The following is a 19098-nucleotide window of genomic DNA, read 5'->3' on the forward strand; positions in this document are numbered from 1 at the left end:
TGATCCCCTGACTTTTTCCTCTAGCGCCACCATGAGGTTGAAAATGTTTGTTTTTAGTGAAATGTCTCGACAACTATTGTATAGATTGTAATGACATTTGGTACAGATATTCATGTCCTCCTCAGGATGAATTTGAACAACTTCAGTCATCCTGTGACTTTTCATCTAGCACCATTATCAGGCTAAAAACATGAACTTGTCCAATACTTTAGTTTATGACCGTATTCCTGTAAAATTCTTGACATTCCCATCAGCTTCAGCTGTAGTTTGGGTTTAGTGCTAAAAAGCAAATATTTCCAACACACTTTGTTGTGAACAATGCTAACCATAAGCACCTGATAAACATCAGCATGTTAGCATTTGCAGTACAAGCAGAGACACCAGCGTGGCTGTAGACTGTAGTCTGCTCAAAACAATATGTCCAAACTATGGCCATAAACTGTAAATATTGCTTTATTTTATGGGGGTTGCAAGCCAAAAAGGTTTGGAACCACTGCTCTATGGGGAAAATTATTATTTACATGGGTATTCAGTGGTCACATGACATCACAGTCCTCCATGACAATCACATTGGTGCACCGACGACCATTTAGAAAGTGGGTGGACCTAAAACACATTTTGTTTTAAGTGTCCTTATAAAGAATTATATTCTGTTTCTGCTCCCTTCGTTTTGATTTTTAATCAATTCGATAAAGGGGAGCCATAGAGAAATAATATCCAACTGTGAAATGGCGGGCAACGCTGGGAGAGTATGAGAGCATAGAGAGAAACGATTGGCTGAATGAATAAATGAATGAACAGGGGACAGGGAGAGATGAGGGGTGAGGCCGTGTGCCAGCAGAGGGAAAAGAGGCAGAGGATAACTGCGCTGTGCAGCCGCCCTCCATCTGGCCACCCACCCAGCAAACGGCCCTCTCTGCTCTGAAGTCAGTGGCTGTGCTGAGTCCAATGTGGCAGCTACTAACAGGCCTACCAGCCTGCAGAAAACTAGGCCACTGAACTCTGTCTGCCCTCTGGGTTTTTCTTTTTTTATAGATTAAACCCAAAAGGCTCAACTCCCCCACCTCCCGGCCACAAAGCTTTTTACCAGAGATGGAGAAAACTGTTAAATTAGCAAGCCGCATCCACAGTAAACAAACACCATTATAACCCTGCCCCTAAGGTCTGCAAGGGTTTACAACAGCTACGAACCGCATACCTGTGTTTCTGCCTCATTAATTCTTAGTCATTATTATCTGAGACACCCTCTCCCCCCTTTATGACACACACACACACACACGCACCAGTGGCCAGTCTCTTGATATCAGACCAGTTATTGAAGAGGATCTCTCGCTGTGAGTGGACAATCCTGGTGTGTGATGTCATCAGAAACAGGTGTTAAGTAGGCTAGACATGGTTTCCGTGGCAACAGTGAAACCCACAGATGCAACGACTCCTCCTCCTCCTCCCTGTCTGTCCATCTCTGATCTGCTGGTAGCAGACAGTGACAGAAGCTCAACACGGTGGCAGAAAGCTGATAACATGACACGGATCCTCCCTGGGTCCAAATATTTTCAATATTAAATAAGCTGTATGATCCATTAACCCTTTGAGCTCAGTCTGTAATAAACTGCACTTTTGTTCCCCTCATTGTGTGTGTAGATAGGGGATGCTGTTACATCCTTTCTCAGTGTAGAGCTTTATTCATCAATTGTTTTGGGAACCAAGATCAATTGTAAAAATCGTCACTGTTGATACAGTCATCCTCAGTCTGAATTTAAAGTCTTATGTTTTTTCAGATTACATTTTGAAAGCGGTACTTGCTCCTGGAGATTTTTAAAGTAACCCTCACTTAATGCTATGAAAAGTGGAACTGAAATCCAGGACATAAAAAATTGTGTTAGCTAGGTCAGTGTCATTTTAAAGGGGTGCCATTGACTGAAGTGCCACAGTGTTGCACAAAGGGTTAATGATAAGACTAAGGCCATGCAAGGCCTGTTCCAAGTTATGTTTTTTGCACATTTGTGAGATATTATGTCAGTATTTTAATTTTCCAAGTGCCTTTTTATTATAGGTAAAATATAGAAGCTATACACTATATGAAAAAAAAATGATTATATGAAAGTATATTTTTTCCTGGCATCATGTTCTGTGGTTGAACATGCAGAATTTTAGAGTTGTAAAAGTCTCCAATTGGTACAACATAGCAATGTTCTCCTGTTTTAGAGGAATTTTATTACGATATTGATAATAATGTCAATGAAAAGAAAAATGTTTAATAAAGTGGCATTTGATACAATTTGTGTTTTCATTTCTGTCCCAATCACACATAACAATCATATCATAACACACTATGGACATTTACTAAATAATCAAAAGACCATCCAGATATATTGTGCCCCTTTAATTATACAGTGGTCCAAAAGTCTGAGACCACTAGTCAACATAATGCTATTTTGCATTTGTTATACTACTGTTTTTTTATTAAAAATGCTATTATATTAAATCAACATGAATTTCATAATCTAAAAGTGACAATATCTGTTACCATGTTCAAAATGAGAACCAACCACTGGCCAAATTCTGTTAAGATATGCATCTGGCTGGTTTTTTATTTACTTCACTCACTAGCCAAAAAACAATAGTAGTCATTGAGTGGCTGGTAAAATTTGAACATTCACCAGCCATTTGGTTGATGGACTAGAGAAAATCTGACCTTTTTTGTACAAAGGAGTTAAGTTGGTCCATACCACAAATGTCTTTAAATTTGATTGCTGACCCAGAAGCAGTGAAAAATGTTAAATATTTCTTATTAGTTTTCCATCATTACTTTCTGAATCCTCCTATATTCTGCGATTTAGCTATTCAAACCCACAGTAACCAAAAACACTGTGACATTGATACATTTTACATCAGATGATTGTAAATTACACAAAACATTTACCCTGTGACCACCTGTAAGCCTCTAAAGAACATTCTCTTTAACTAGTATATAACTTAATGTTGTCATGTTTGTGCTTCCCCATCTTAAAATAGCTTCCACCAGTTAAAAAAATGTAAACAAAGTCAAGACTAGAGAAAAGGTGATGGCTTTTATTAGGTTATAATTTACAGAGGATGGGGAAAGGAAAAAGAGAGCAAGTATCATTTTATATTTCATGTTTCTGTATTCTGTTGCTTTTGTTTTTGTTGATCCGTTTGAATACTCAGTTCCTCGTCTAGACGCTCTTTCGCCCGCACCACCTGTACACAGACACACATACAAACAATGATAATGATGACTCAGAAAAGAAAGACTCAAAATAACTAAATTACACCGTGGCTCACTCAGAGCACAGAAAAATTGGTGAGAGATCAAATCAGTAACAACTTCATTTCAAACACGACCCAAAGAATGGATCGCTTTTATTGCACATGCTGAGAGTCACATGAGTCATGGTTTGATCATTAACAGAGACACAAAGGCAGAAAGAGAAATGATCACTGTTTGTTTGGATGTTATGAGCAGAACAAATAAACTGAGTGAGAATATGACCATTGTACCATTGTTTCAAGTTATGGAAGTTCTAATGTTTTACATCTGCATTTACGGTTCAATAATACCAGTGCCAAAAACCATCAAACTAAGATTTGTCCTGGGGTCAAAGAGAATCCTAGCAATCATAAAAAGTCCTTGATTTGAGTACTCTGTATCCACTTACTCTTTATTAATTAATTAATTAATTAATTAATCTTAATGATATTAAATACAACTGCACTCTTGAAAATGTATGATTGTGATCGCCAGCTTGAAAGTGCAAACACTTTTAAGTATGCATCTTCAGACTGCCACTGGAGGTTGCTGAAGAAATGCACTCAATGGTCAGTCTTACAGTTTACAAAGCTTGAAATGAGAATGTATCCTTGGTTGTTGACCTGAACAGCAGATTTAGAACTAAGCTTTGTGGTAGAGTTGGCACTGATAACTGGACAAGATCATTTACTGATTGACCTGTACATCCAGACTCTGAATATTTTATTCAAAGTGCAATCAGCATTATAATATCAAATATACATAGTTGTAATAAATAGTTGATTAATTGATCAATAAAAAATGAATCTGTAACTATTTTGATCATCAAATAATTGTTTTAATAATTTTAAAGCAAATATGCAAAACATTTTCTGCTTATCTTACTTTTGATCTATCTTTTATCTAACTTGTCTTTGTCATACATGGTAATTAACTGAATATCATTGGGCTTTGGACTGTTGTTGGAACAAAGTCAGACATTGCAACACTATTTTTCAACACTGTAAGAACAAAACGACTCATGGAATCGAGAAAATAATCAGCAGATTAATTAATAGCCCAGCAACAAAACCAACTCACTGCTCAATACTCTGTTTAATCTTAGTTTTTTATTCTATTTGTGTGCTGTCTTTTTATGTTTTGGGGGATCTAAAAACAATTCTCCATTTTGTGAAAAATGTAATCATATTCGCTTCTGTTCTATTCCTAATGACAAGCTTCTTTGATTATCTTCCCCTTTACAATATACTTGAAAATAACTATGATGCAATACAGCTGATTAATATTTCAATAACAAAAAGATAAAATGTCTCAATCTTAAGATACACAATACTTACTTTTGATTGTAGGTAAAATGAACCGCCCGCTGACTTGTCATTGGCTTTGAAAAGGTGATCATAGTTCTGGGGGAGATACACACATTAGTGTCAGTATTTAGCCAACAGGATTTGATCTTCATTTAAAACTTTTTTTCAAAACAGCAAAGACACAGATAGACACTTTCTAACAACTGTAGATTGTTAAAAAAGGCCAAAATGCTACGAGTTCAGATGAATCTAAAACTGTGTTCCTGGTGTAAAACTGTATTAGAGGACGCATGGTGAACCACTAGAGGGGGTGAGTGTTTCATATTCATTAGATTTAGGTTGGGAGAATCCTTCTGCAGGATTTATCATAATCATTGTGTTTCCCACTCAGAATCTGTCTCCCCTTCTAGTGGCACAATGAAACAGTTTGCAGAGCTCAAGGAATCATTTTCATGAACTAAGCAGTGTTCTGTGACACACAAGAGAGTGTTTGCACCTTCTGAATCTCCTCAGGGGTGAGTGTGGAGATGTTGAGAATTTGCTGAGCCTCTTGCACAGTCATCCCAGTGATGCTGGAGGCTGCAGCGGACTGCTGACCTGCAGTGTTTCTCGCCTGTGCTGCTGCTTGACTGGCTGTAAGGGGGAAAAATTGCAAAACACATACTTATGTTCACCACTTAATTTCATCAGACAACCTGAATGAATGTGAAAGCACAAATCATTTGACAAAGACAAACTAGGGCTGGGTCACACTTTGATATTATCTATTATTTCAGCATGATATGACCTCATCATATTTTCTTCCAGTCTGAGCAAGTTGTACAGTATACTAAAAATTCAGTCCATCATAACACTTGATGTTACTTTGAACATCACTTTAATTATGTAAAGTGCTTCTGCATACATTTACTATACTGTGATATACAAACAGGTGACAAATTAAAGGAAAAAAACAAATAATCCTAGTAACATTTTGGTCCACCACATGACATCCGAACAGCTATTGATTTGCAGTGACCTTTCCCTCTAAGGGCACAAGTGGACCCAAACCATGCCATCAAATGTCCCCTACACTATAAAAGAGTAACTGAATCTCCCCACTGTAGGGGTCAGGCATTCAGAACTGCACTGGTTTTTCCTTTAATTTGTCATCAATCTGTATATCATTATGGAACAATATCTCTGTTAATAGCATGATCATAATTTCAATCACATCACTCAAGCCTTGCTGGAATCAATTGATCTGTTGGTAAATGTGATGATTCTCTAAAAATGTTAGAAAATACACTTTTAATACAGTTTTAAGAACAATAATCTTGTTTTTAAATTACTTGTTTTGTCCAAGAAAAAGTCAAAACTCCAATGTATTCAATTAGCAATGACATAAAACAAAGAAAAGACATTTTTTGCTTGATATACTGCTGCATCGATTAAACAATAACTAAATGATTCAGTCTTGTCAGTCTGCAGATATTGGACTGTTTTTTGTTTTTTTTAATGCACCACTTTTACAAACCACATTGAACCTCTGTAATACTTATGATAACATTATGGATCATACCTGCATATTCTTGTTTTAAGGCACGAGCAAAAGCACGTCCTACCACTTGTACTCCCATCACAATCACCTGTGCTAGATATTTAGCCTGGAGAGAGAAAAATACATCATGAATGCAAGAATAAATACAAATAGCATTCAGCACACCAGTCCTTTGACAGTGCCTGTATCTCTAGCAGCTGATATTACAGAGTAAGTCCTGGTGTAATGTAAGCAGGTGGAAGGATGATAATAGTTTATGGTATATAAGCTTCTCCTTAAGCCAAATGAACAACGTGAAGAGGAGGCAGCCACATTATGCAACAGAGCTGGAAAAGAAACTGCGACAACGTCTCTAGCTCAAGCTAACAGCAGCAAACCTCCACACTAACGTCAGCGAAAAGTCTGTCTATACGAAAACTGTCAAATGTATTCTTACCATTTTTCTTTATCACGTTAAAGGTCTGTTACCGGCAGTGGACGGCTTGTTTGCACACATGTAGCAACACCAGTGAAGGTTACTGAAGGGTCAAAGTTCAAGTTAGCGCTAAATTCAAGGGAAGCATGTTTGTAGTGCTGACACCTAGAGGCGGGGCGGTCAAACTGCAGCTTCTCTTTCTTTGAGCTCTGCAGCCTCAAAAGTTAGCTGAGAAGCCATTTACCTCCACTGTCAGATATTATACAATATCATACATACACAGTATACATACCAGTGGCGGATCTAGGAGTTGACAAGATAATTCATATGTGCAGAATTTAAATGTATTGATTGTATGACTATTGCAAACATTAGTAGTAGTAGTGGTTATTAGGGCCCGAGCGCTGACCAGCGCGAAGCCCTATTGTATCTGTCAAGATTATTAGGGCCCAAGCACTACAGTGCGAAGGCCCTATTGTAATCGTACCGATTATTATTATTATTATTATTATAGTTCCTATAAAGTAAACGCCTTTTTGCCCCCCTGAACGTGCCCCAAAAGTCACCAAAATGTGCAATCATGTTCGACCCGGCGAAAAATTTGATATTTTATGGTTTGCATAAATGGGCGTGGCAAAATGGCTCTGTAGCGCCCCCTAGAAAATTTAAAAAAGCGAGCCCCACCCCTGAGATTGTCCTAGACAAACGAAATTCAGTACACATATGTATCGTGTAAAGACGCACAAAAAAGTCTCTTGTACCCATGCCCTAACTCCTACAGGAAGTTGGCCATTTTGTATCGAATATGCGTTTTGGGCGATTTCCACGCATCTCATTTGAGCTAACTCCTCCTAGAGATTTAATCCGACCGACTTCAAATTCACTCAGAAACATCTTGAGACATTGGAGATGAAAAGTTATCAAAAACTTTCTGATTAGGGATCCGGTTTGGCCGTGGCGGCGCCGACAATTTCCTTCACCATTCGATCCTTCGCCATGAAATTTCAAACCCTCATAACTTGACTCCACATGGTCTGAGCTTTTACAAATTTAATATGCTTGTTCAGTGTCCTGGTCTGAACACATGTACAGTCTCATATTTAGTGACAGTCATAGCGCCACCTAGTGGCAACAGGAAGTCACTTGCTTCAGTCTTTCACTGATTACTCCCATAATCTTAAGTATTTATAACTGAAATTAACTCAGCTGAGACATAAGACCTTGGTGATGCTACATTCTGCAACTCATGACCCATCATCAAATACCGTTGCTATGACAACGCATTCAACGCCATGATAATACGATTACAGTTTTTAGGGGCAAAGGATGCGTCCACAGTAATGAAACTCAACACACACGTCTGGAGTGGGTTAATTAAACATCCTATATACTTCAATGGGATGCGCGTGGCTAAACGGCTCAACAGCGCCCCCTTGAATATTTCAAAATTGAACCTCAGCCTTCCCGATTGACATAGAAGAATGAAATTCGGTAGGTTTATGTATCATCTCCAGACGCACAAAAACGCCATTTGGACCCATACCCTAAGTCCAACAGGAAGTCGGCCATCTTGGGAAAAATGCTATATTTTAGTGAGTTTTTTGTCATTTCCAGGCCTCATATTTGAACGCACTAGTCCTAGAGATTTCATCCCATCCACTTCAAATTCACACAGAGTCAGCTTGAGACATTGGACATGAAAAGTTATCAAAAGCTTTTTTATGACTTCTTCCTGTTGGGCGTGGCTGTGCAAACAATTTCGATGCTTCGCCATAAAGCAGGAAGTCCTTATAACTCCTACAGACATTGTCCCACCTACACCAAATTGATCACACATGTAGAGGGTCCCGCCCTGAACACATCTATGCATCAATACTGCTTCATATACACAGCGCCACCTACTGGACACAGGAAGTCAGCCTCATATGACAAACATTATCCGATTTACATGAAATTTACAGGATGTGTTCTCCACATCACACACTGCAACATGACATATAATTGGTGGGTGATCTCTAGCGCCACCTAGTGGACACATGCAATGTGACTTAGCCCCATCACACAACATTCATTACAAGCCCGGGTGCCAAGACGTCTACGTGCCCGCTGTGTCTGCCGTGTGACTGCAGCACGCACCGACATGCGAGTACGGGGCGGTGCATGGGGGCGCGAGGGCCCGTTCATCACTGCTTGTTATTAGGGCCCGAGCGCTGACCAGCGCGAAGCCCTATTGTTTTTGCCATGATTATTATTATTATTTTTTTTCTCTCCCGATGACGGCCTTTTTGCCCCCCTGAACGTGCCTTAAAAGTCACCAAAGTTTGCACGCAAGCCAGACCCGGCGAAAATTTCGATATTTTATGGTTTGCACAAATGGGCGTGCCAAAATGGCTCTCTAGCGCCCCCTACAAAATTAATAAAAGCGAGCCCCTCGTGACAGATTGACATAGACAAACGAAACTTGGTACACATGTTCAACATGTCAAGACGCACCAAAAAGTCTCTTGGACACATACCCTAACACCAACAGGAAGTCGGCCATTTTGAATCAAAATATTGATTTTAATGCAAATTGTGGCATCATATTTGAACGCACTACTCCTACAGTTTTCTTCCCATCCACTTAAAATTCACACAGAGTCATCTTGAGACATTGGAGATGAAAAGCTATCAAAAGCTTTTTCCCCCGTCATTCCTGGTTGCCGTGGTGACGCGGCGAATTTCGATCCTTCGCCATGAAAATTCAAACCCTCATAACTTGACTTCACATGGTCTGAGCTTTACCAAATTTCACATGCTTGTTCAGGGTCCTAGTCTGAACACATGTACAGTCTCATATTTAGTGACAGTCATAGCGCCACCTACTGGCAACAGGAAGTCACTTGCTTCATTCTTTCACTAATTACTCCCATAATCTTCATCCCATCCACTTCAAATTCACACAGGATCATCTTGAGACATTGGAGATGACAAGTTATCAAAAGCTTTTTCCCTCGTCATTCCTGGTTGCCGTGGTGACACGACGAATTTCGATCCTTCGCCATGAAAATTCAAACCCTCATAACTTGACTCCACATGGTCTGAGCTTCTCCGAATTTCAGATGCTTGTTCAGTGTCCCAGTCTGAACACATGTGCAGTCTCATATTTTGTGACAGTCATAGCGCCCCCTACTGGCAACAGGAAGTCACTTGCTTCATTCTTTCACTAATTACTCCCATAATCTTAAGTATTTCCACCTGAAATCGACTCAGCTGAGACATAAGACCTTGGTGATGCTACATTCTGCAACTCGTGACCCATTATCAAATACTGTTGCCATGACAACGCATTCAACGCCATGAAATACGATTACACTTTTCAGGGGCAAAGGATGCCTCCACGGTAACGAAACTCAACACACACGTCTGGAGTGTGGTCATTTAACATCCTATATACTTCAATGGGATGGGCGTGGCTAAATGGCTCAATAGCGCCCCCTTGAATATTTAAAAATTGAACCTCAGACTTCCCCATTGACATAGAAGAATGAAATTCGGTAGGTTTATGTATCATCTCCAGACGCACAAAAACGCCATTTGGACCCATACCCTAAGTCCAACAGGAAGTCGGCCATCTTGGGAAAAATGCTCAATTTTGGTGAGTGTTTTGGTCATTTCCAGGCCTCATATTTGAACGCACTAGTCCTAGAGATTTCATCCCATCCACTTCACATTCGCACAGAGTCATCTTGAGACATTGGAGATGACAAGTTATCAAAAGCTTTTTTATGACTTCTTCCTGTTGGGCGTGGCTGTGCGTACAATTTCGATGCTTCGCCATGAGGCAGGAAGTCCTTATAACTCCTACAGACATTGTCCTGTCTACACCAAATTCATCACGCATGTAGAGGGTCCCGCCCTGAACACATCTATGCATCAATACTGTGTCAAATACACAGCGCCACCTACTGGACACAGGAAGTCAGCCTCATATGACAAACATTATCCGATTTATATGAAATTTACAGGATGTCTTCTCCACATCACACACTGCAACATGACATGTAATTGGTGGGTGATCTCTAGCGCCACCTAGTGGACACATGCAATGTGACTTAGCCCCATCACACTACGTTCATTACGAGCCCGGGTGCCAAGACGTCTACGTGCCCGCTGTGTCTACCGTGTGACTGCAGCACGCACCGGCATGCGCGTACGGCGCGGTGCGTGGGGGCGCGAGGGCCCGTTCATCACTGCTTGCAGTTTTAATTATTATAGTTCCTATAAAGTAAACGCGTTTTTGACCCCCTGAACGTGCCCGAAAAGTCACCAAAATGTGCAATCATGTCCGACCCGGCGAAAAATTTGATATTTTATGGTTTGCATAAATGGGCGTAGCAAAATGGCTCTGTAGCGCCCCCTAGAAAATTAAAAAAACCGAGCCCCACCCCTGAGATTGTCGTAGACAAACGAAAGTCAGTACACATATGTATCGTGTAAAGACGCACAAAAAAGTCTCTTGTACCCATACCCTCACTCCTACAGGAAGTCGGCCATTTTGTATCGAATATGCGTTTTGGGCGATTTCCACGCATCGCATTTGAGCGAACTCCTCCTACAGATTTAATCCGACCGACTTCAAATTCACTCAGAAACATCTTGAGACATTGGAGATGAAAAGTTATCAAAAACTTTCTGATTAGGGATCCGGTTTGGCCGTGGCGGCGCCGACAATTTCCTTCACCATTCGATCCTTCGCCATGAAATTTCAAACCCTCATAACTTGACTCCACATGGTCTGAACTTTTCCAAATTTCATATGCTTGTTCAGTGTCCCGCTCTGAACACATGTACAGACTCATATTTAGTGACAGTCATAGCGCCACCTACTGGCAACAGGAAGTCACTTGCTTCAGTCTTTCACTGATTACTCCCATAATCTTAAGTATTTATACCTGAAATTAACTCAGCTAAGACATAAGACCTTGGTGATGCTCCATTCTGCAACTCATGACCCATCATCAAATACTGTTGGCATGACAACGCATTCAACGCCATGAAAATACGATTACAGTTTTCCGAGGCAAAGGATGCCTCCACGGTAACGAAACTCGACACACACCTCTGCAGTGGGGTCATTTAACATCCTATATACTTCAATTGGATGGGCGTGGCTAAACGGCTCAATAGCGCCCCCTTGAATATTTCAAAATTGAACCTCAGCCTTCCCGATTGACATAGAAGAATGAAACTCGGTAGGTTTATGTATCATCTCCAGACGCACAAAAACGCCATTTGGACCCATACCCTAAGTCCAACAGGAAGTCGGCCATCTTGGGAAAAATATTCAATTTTGGAGAGTTTTTTGGTCATTTCCAGGCCTCATATTTTAACGAACAGATTGACATACAGAAACGAAACTCGGTACACATGTTCATCATGTCAAGACGCACAAAAAAGTCTGGGGTTCCATGACGTCACTCCAACAGGAAGTCGGCCATTTTGAATCAAAATATTGATTTTAATGCAAATTGTGGCATCATATTTGAACAAACTCGTCCTAGAGTTTTCATCCCATCCACTTCAAATTCACACACAATCATCTTCAGACAATGGAGATGAAAAGTTATGAAAAGCTTTTTCGCCCGTCTTTCCTGGTTGCCGTGGTGACGCGGTGAATTTCGATGCTTCGCCATGAAATTTCAAACCCTCATAACTTGACTCCACGTGGTCTCAGCTTTTCCAAATTTCAGATGCTTGTTCAGCCTCCTGGTCTGAACACATGTACAGTGTCATATTTAGTGACAGTCATAGCGCCACCTACTGGCAACAGGAAGTCACTTGCTTCATTCTTTCACTAATTACTCCCATAATCTTAAGTATTTACACCTGAAATTGACTCAGCTAAGACATAACGCCAGTCATCAAAATCTTTTTTATGACTTCTTCCTGTTGGGCGTGGCTGTGCAAACAATTTCGATGCTTCGCCATAAAGCAGGAAGTCCTTATAACTCCTACAGACATTGTCCCACCTAATTCATCACGCATGTAGAGGGTCCCGCCCTGAACACATCTATCCATCAATACTGCTTCATATACACAGCGCCACCTACTGGACACAGGAAGTCAGCCTCATATGACAAACATTATCCGATTTACATGAAATTTACAGGATGTGTTCTCCACATCACACACTGCAACATGACATATAATTGGTGGGTGATCTCTAGCGCCACCTAGTGGACACATGCAATGTGACATAGCCCCATCACACAACATTCATTACGAGCCCGGGTGCCAAGACGTGTACGTGCCCGCTGTGTCTGCAGTGTGACTGCAGCACGCACCGACATGCGCGTACGGGGCGGTGCGTGGGGGGGCTTGGGCCCGATCATCGCTGCTTGCAGCTTTAATTATTATTTTTCTTCTCCCACAACAACGGCCTTTTTGACCCCCTAAACGTGCTCGAAAAGTCACCAAAGTTTGCACGCAAGCCAGACCCGGCGAAAATTTTGATATTTTATGGTCTGCACAAATGGGCGTGGCAAAATGGCTCTCTAGCGCCACCTGCAAAATCAAGAACATCGAGCCCTTCGCGACAGATTGACATAGAGAAACGAAAGTCGGTACACATGTTCATCATGTCAAGACGCACAAAAAAGTCTATGGGTTCCATGACGTCACTCCAACAGGAAGTCGGCCATTTTGAATCAAAATATTGATTTTAATGCAAATTGTGGCATCATATTTGAGCGAACTAGTCCTAGAGATTTCATCCCATCCACTTCAAATTCACACAGAGTCATCTTGAGACATTGGAGATGAAAAGTTATCAAAAGCTTTTTCCCACGTCATTCCTGGTTGCCGTGGTGACGCGGCGAATTTCGATGCTTCGCCATGAAATTTCAAACTCTCATAACTTGACTCCACATGGTCTGAGCTTTCCCAAATTTAATATGCTTGTTCAGCGTCCTGGTCTGAACACATGTACAGTCTCATATTTAGTGACAGCCATAGCGCCCCCTACTGGCAACAGGAAGTCACTTGCGTCATTTGTTTATTAATTACTCCCATAATCTTAAGTATTTCCACCTGAAATTGACTCAGCTGAGACATAAGACCTTGGTGATGCTACATTCTGCAACTCGTGACCCATCATCAAATACTGTTGCCATGACAACGCATTCAACGCCATGAAAATACGATTACAGTTTTCAGAGACAAAGGATGCCTTTACGGTAACGAAACTCAACACACACGTCTGGAGTGGGTTCATTAAACGTCCTATATACTTCAATGGGATGGGCGTGGATAAACGGCTCAATAGCGCCCCCTTGAATATTTCAAAATTGAACCTCAGCCTTCCCGATTGACATCGAAGAATGAAATTCGGTAGGTTTATGTATCATCTCGAGACGCACAAAAACGCCATTTAGACCCATACCCTAAGTCCAACAGGAAGTCGGCCATCTATGGAAAAATGCTCAATTTTGGTGAGTGTTTTGGTCATTTCCACGCATCATACTTGAACGAACTAGTCCTAGGGATTTCATCCCATCCACTTCAAATTCACACAAAATCATCTTGAGACATTGGAGATGAAAAGTTATCAAAAGCTTTTTCGTCCGTCATTCCTGGTTGCCATGGTGACATGGCGAATTTCGATGTCTCGCCATGAAATTTCAAACCCTCATAACTTGACTCCACATGGTCTGAGCTTTTCCAAATTTAATATGCTTGTTCAGTGTCCTGGTCTGAACACATGTAGAGTCTCATATTTAGTGACAGTCATAGCGCCACCTACTGGCAACAGGAAGTCACTTGCTTCAGTCTTTCACTAATTACTCTCATAATCTTAAGTATTTACACCTGAAATTGACTCAGCTAAGACATAACGCCAGTTATCAAAATCTTTTTTATGACTTCTTCCTGTTGGGCGTGGCTGTGCGGACAATTTCGATGCTTCGCCATGAGGCAGGAAGTCCTTATAACTCCTACAGACATTGTCCTGTCTACACCAAATTCATCATGCATGTAGAGGATCCCGCCCTGAACACATCTATGCATCAATACTGTGTCAAATACACAGCGCCACCTACTGGACACAGGAAGTAAGCCTCATATGACAAACATTATCCGATTTATATGAAATTTACAGGATGTGTTCTCCACATCACACACTGCAACATGACATATAATTGGTGGGTGATCTCTAGCGCCACCTAGTGGACACATGCAATGTGACTTAGCCCCATCACACAACATTCATTACAAGCCCAGGTGCCAAGATGTCTACGTGCCCGCTGTGTCTGCCGTGTGACTGCAGCATGCAGCGACATGCGAGTACGGGGCGGTGCATGGGGGCGCGAGGGCCCGTTCATCACTGCTTGCAGTTTTAATTTATTTTGGTCCTTATAAACAATTTTCCAAAAACAATGTACATAGAAATAAATAAATAACAATAAGCAGAGGTCGAAGTACAGACTGCAAATAATCATGTTATTGTAATTGAGTAACTATTTTGTTTACTTTATATTTGTACATTTATCCATGAGTAAATTATTTATTTGTGCTTTAAAATAATTCATGGATATTGCAAGCTAGAAAAAAAACTTGTCTTGGACCAGACAACAATAAAATGCATCACATCAAAAACAGACCAATCAGGTCAAAATATCATTACAAAACAAACCTGCTAGCACCACAAAAAACCCCCCCAAAAAAAACAGCAGTTGGTTGAAGTCAGAAAAGGTTACTTCAACCAGAATTTTCTTTTCCTTTTTTTTTTATAGATTCTGGGCTTTTGTGAAATTACTGGGGTCTGCAAGTGTGGGTGTTATTTTAAACAGCAATCATGTGATGTATGGGAATGAAATTGTGATATCTGAGTATCACAATTTTTTGGGACATATATTTATTTAATTTACTTACTTAGTTACTGTATGAACTTATCTGTACGCGTGTCTTTCAGTATATTGTAGGTAAGCACATTGAGAGCCACTGCAAACTGGAGTCAAAAAGCTTGTGTGTTCAAACATTCTTAGCTAATAAGGCTGATTCTGATTATTCATTCATCACTTACGGCCAGAGTCTCAACCAAAGAGACCTTGATGCTAACAAGCTGAGAAATCACTGCAGTTTATGGGTTACTGTTATATTAATTCACTGTCATTGTCATTGGGACTTAATTACACAAGAATACGTATTAATGGATTCGAAAGGTGTTTATTGCGAGACAATATTGAGAAAAAAAAATCCACAAACCATTACTCAAGTAAGACAGTAAAAAACAAACAATGCTTTACTCACTGTATAAAAAGGAAGTTTGTTTTTTACACAATGGAAGGCAGGTTAATATCCCAAAGATTACAAAGTATGGCATTTTATTCACAAACACATACAGTCCATATCATCACACAAACACTGACGACACCTGCAGTTCATGTGTACAACATGATGCACACAACCATGCGTGGCTGAATTGGTTATTTTATTCCAGTTCATCAGTGGTTGTAAACAAACTCAGTTGGTTCAAGCCTGGATTATTGTGGTGACATTGCTGTAGCCCTGATTAAGAATTACATGATGGCTGTTATGGCTGCATTGTAAGTTGTTAATACTGTAATGTTATTGTTTCATACACACCGTGATTAAATACTACTAATAAACTTTCAAAAAATCTGCTGCTAATTTAAGTGAGGAATGTCCCCCAAACAGTCTGAAAAACCAACAAAGAACATGATTAAATGTCCAGCAAACAAACACAAGCATACAAAGGCCCCTCTAAACACTCCAAAAAGGAGGTGATTTGGCTTTTGATGCCCAGCAACCAAAAAGAAAAAAAAAACCCATCTCATTATAACTAACCTTTAACCTTTTACTTATCACTATTCTATTCCTAGTCAAAATATTCAAATAAATGGAATTGGCACAAATACAGTAACACATTATCATGTTCAAATAGCATTACTTTAACATTTCATAACAAAGAAAAGTTAACTTTATGTTGGTGTCTTTAGAAATTCCAGTTTAACACCAAACATGAAAACTGGTGACCCTGTTGTACCCTCACTGGTGGTTTTTGCATATGAAGGCTTGAACATGTTACAGTGATTGTGTGTGTGTGTGTGTGTGTGTGTGTGTGTGTGTGTGTGTGTGCGCGTGTGTGTGTGTGTGTGCGTGTGTTTCACCTGACTGAAACAGGAAGACAAGGTTTTTTTTTTATCAGATGCATGATGTTTGAGATCATTAACCGTTTTTTTGCAACATTACATTTTTCAAAGACATTATTTGACTGAGCGTGCTCACCTGACTAACCAGTAGGAAAAAAGCAAGCAGTGGTCCACTGTGGAGGTAAATGTGCACACAGATAACAACTTTGTACACAATAATTCACAACCGTATATCCCATTATCAGAAAATAACATACTGGGCACAAACATTTGACCGTTATTCTTTTATATGAGGACACCAGAGTGAACTATCATGCTCATACCATTACTACAGACCACAGACACAAATAGAAGCTGTGCTCAAATCATCATCCAGTTTAAAAAAAAGTTTGCTTGTTTGTAGACAGTGCAACCCATGATCAGGAGTTAACTGTTAATGTAAGATAAAAGCAGAAGTATTATTGCTTTGTTTACCTGCCGTTTGTATAGACTTTGATTTACCTGTTGACTGGAACTATATTATACAATATCAGCGGAGAAGAACTGTCTGGTATTTATTGTTGCATCATCCTGTATTGTGATTTATTTTATTTTTAATACTGTGAATAGTGTGAAATAATTTTATAGTCAGAATAAACTTAATTTAGATTTATCCCAGAATGATTTCTGGAAATTGAGTTTCATACTAAATTTCATGCAGTCTGAAATGATGAACATCAGCTTAACCATGTGACATTTGAATTTCAAAACCCAAACATATTGTGATACATATACTGCAAATACCAGAGCTTTTAATGATTGTGATTTTTCTTTCTACTTGAAACCATTTAGATTATTACATTGTACAGTATTCTTTGAGGAAGTGTGCAGGAAGGCTGAGATGTAGCTGATAGAGCTCAGAGGATAACTGGGTGACTCCAGCTGCTCTCTCCTCTCTTTTGTTGGCATCATTGAGTGAACTGATTGAACTGATTGAAGCGATGTCCCCCTTTAGTCATCCTGGAGAACAGAGAATACAAAGTAAGATGATAGACTCAATATCCTATTGGTCCCGAATGTCTCCATATTTACATAGCGAGCCCTTGACTATTTTTCTCCATTTCTGCAAACTTCAGCTATAAGAACATGTGGAGTGTTATTTTACAAACTTGTGTTGTTGAAATGAATGATTATGATAAAAAACAACAAAATGAGTCACGAAAGCTTTTGCATAAGTGGAACAAAGTTAACTCAACTCAACATCAAATAAATCACTTTATATGTGATTTTCCCAACATTTGCTATATCACACTATACACTGATATTATGTGTAATGTTATTTATGTGGAAACATCAGAGACTGTGAACAGTCCAAAACCCTGCCAAGTTGTGTTTCTATAAATATATTATGGGATATTCATTTTAGTCATCTTGCCCAGCTCCCATAACCTATTCAATACCTTCAAAATATCTATATCCATCAGTCATAAAGGTTTCTGGGTTCCTGAAGAAATCCAAATTCAAACAGGATTTACACTTTAGTGTAAACTTATACAAAACCAAAGAAATCTGCATCCTCAAAGGTTCAGATGAATCAACACAATGTCATGACAGTTGGATGCTCAGTGTGTTGTGTGGCAGGATGTCTGTCATTAATGTAAGAGCACAACATCAATAATAAAAACAAAAATGTAGAAAAGTTCCCGTTATGCTCACTCACCCACTCGTCCTCATCAACTCCCTCGAAGGACTCCTGTGGCAGCGGGTCGTCCATGTTTCCCAACTTAGCCACCATGGCACTCAGTAGCTGGAACACACACACACACACACACACAATTTCAACATACATCAGTGAAAAGTAACCAGAAACTCTTGCTTTTTTTATTCAGCAATTGGGACATATGTACATGGATGTCAACATGGCTAATATGCAAAAAGGAAACCCAACATATGCTCCAGATGAGATGTACTGGATGACAGCAGACTTACAGTAGAAAAAATGCACACAATGCTTTAGCTCATCCTAACCTCCTCTTTCTTCTGTTCATCAGTCTTCTCCTCCAGGTAAACAGATGAGGGCAGGTATTTCCTGACTGGAGCTTCTTTGGGGGCCTCGCTCACTGAGAAAATACACACAAAACACACATAGGCACATAGCATCAAGACACCAGACCATACCCACTGCTGGTATGCAGGCTGTAATGATAAGCAGAGATGTGGATGAATAAAAACACATTTCTCTGTGCTTTATGTTAGACAAGGGCAAAAACTCTCTGGTTTACGTCCACACCTGGTGTCATGTCTTTAGGCTTCAGGCTGATCTTTCTGTGTTTGCCGTTGATACCGGAGAGCCAAGCAGAGGCAGTGAGCGCTGGTTCCCAGCACACTGCTGTGTTAGGGTACACATCATCCTGGAAGAACTCTTTCTGGAGACC

The 19098-nt window shown here is 40.0% G+C and overlaps 2 protein-coding genes across 2 annotated transcripts in view; both read right to left on the bottom strand.

Moving 5' to 3' along the window:
* Positions 1-3052: 3052 nt before the first annotated feature.
* On the bottom strand, positions 3053-6644 carry pam16 (presequence translocase associated motor 16). The gene is made up of 5 exons (XM_053338012.1): positions 6555-6644; positions 6140-6224; positions 5075-5211; positions 4609-4674; positions 3053-3222 (listed from the first exon to the last, which is right to left on the bottom strand). Exons 1-5 carry the CDS (start codon positions 6555-6557, stop codon positions 3136-3138), a joined length of 378 nt encoding a protein of 125 aa, XP_053193987.1. The 5' UTR covers positions 6558-6644; the 3' UTR covers positions 3053-3135.
* Positions 6645-16661: 10017 nt separating this feature from the next.
* The window catches only part of coro7 (coronin 7), a 104109-nt gene continuing 101672 nt past the window's right edge, over positions 16662-19098 (bottom strand). The window contains exons 25-28 of the mRNA XM_053338009.1: positions 18954-19089; positions 18692-18783; positions 18384-18470; positions 16662-17683 (exon numbers count right to left, since the gene is read on the bottom strand). Of these exons, the coding sequence (XP_053193984.1) occupies positions 17675-17683; positions 18384-18470; positions 18692-18783; positions 18954-19089 (324 nt within the window). The 3' untranslated portion in view covers positions 16662-17674. The remainder of the gene's footprint in view (positions 17684-18383; positions 18471-18691; positions 18784-18953; positions 19090-19098) is intronic.

The sequence above is a fragment of the Scomber japonicus genome, chromosome 18 (assembly GCF_027409825.1).
Source record: "Scomber japonicus isolate fScoJap1 chromosome 18, fScoJap1.pri, whole genome shotgun sequence".
Lineage (NCBI taxonomy): Eukaryota > Metazoa > Chordata > Actinopteri > Scombriformes > Scombridae > Scomber > Scomber japonicus.

Excerpts from the sequence above, each read along its gene's own strand:
- pam16 (XM_053338012.1), bottom strand. Across the intron at positions 5,212-6,139 it reads CTTAAAACAAGAATATGCAG|CCAGTCAAGCAGCAGCACAG; the intron begins GTATGATCCATA and ends TCCCCCTTACAG. Across the intron at positions 4,675-5,074 it reads CCCCTGAGGAGATTCAGAAG|AACTATGATCACCTTTTCAA; the intron begins GTGCAAACACTC and ends TATCTCCCCCAG.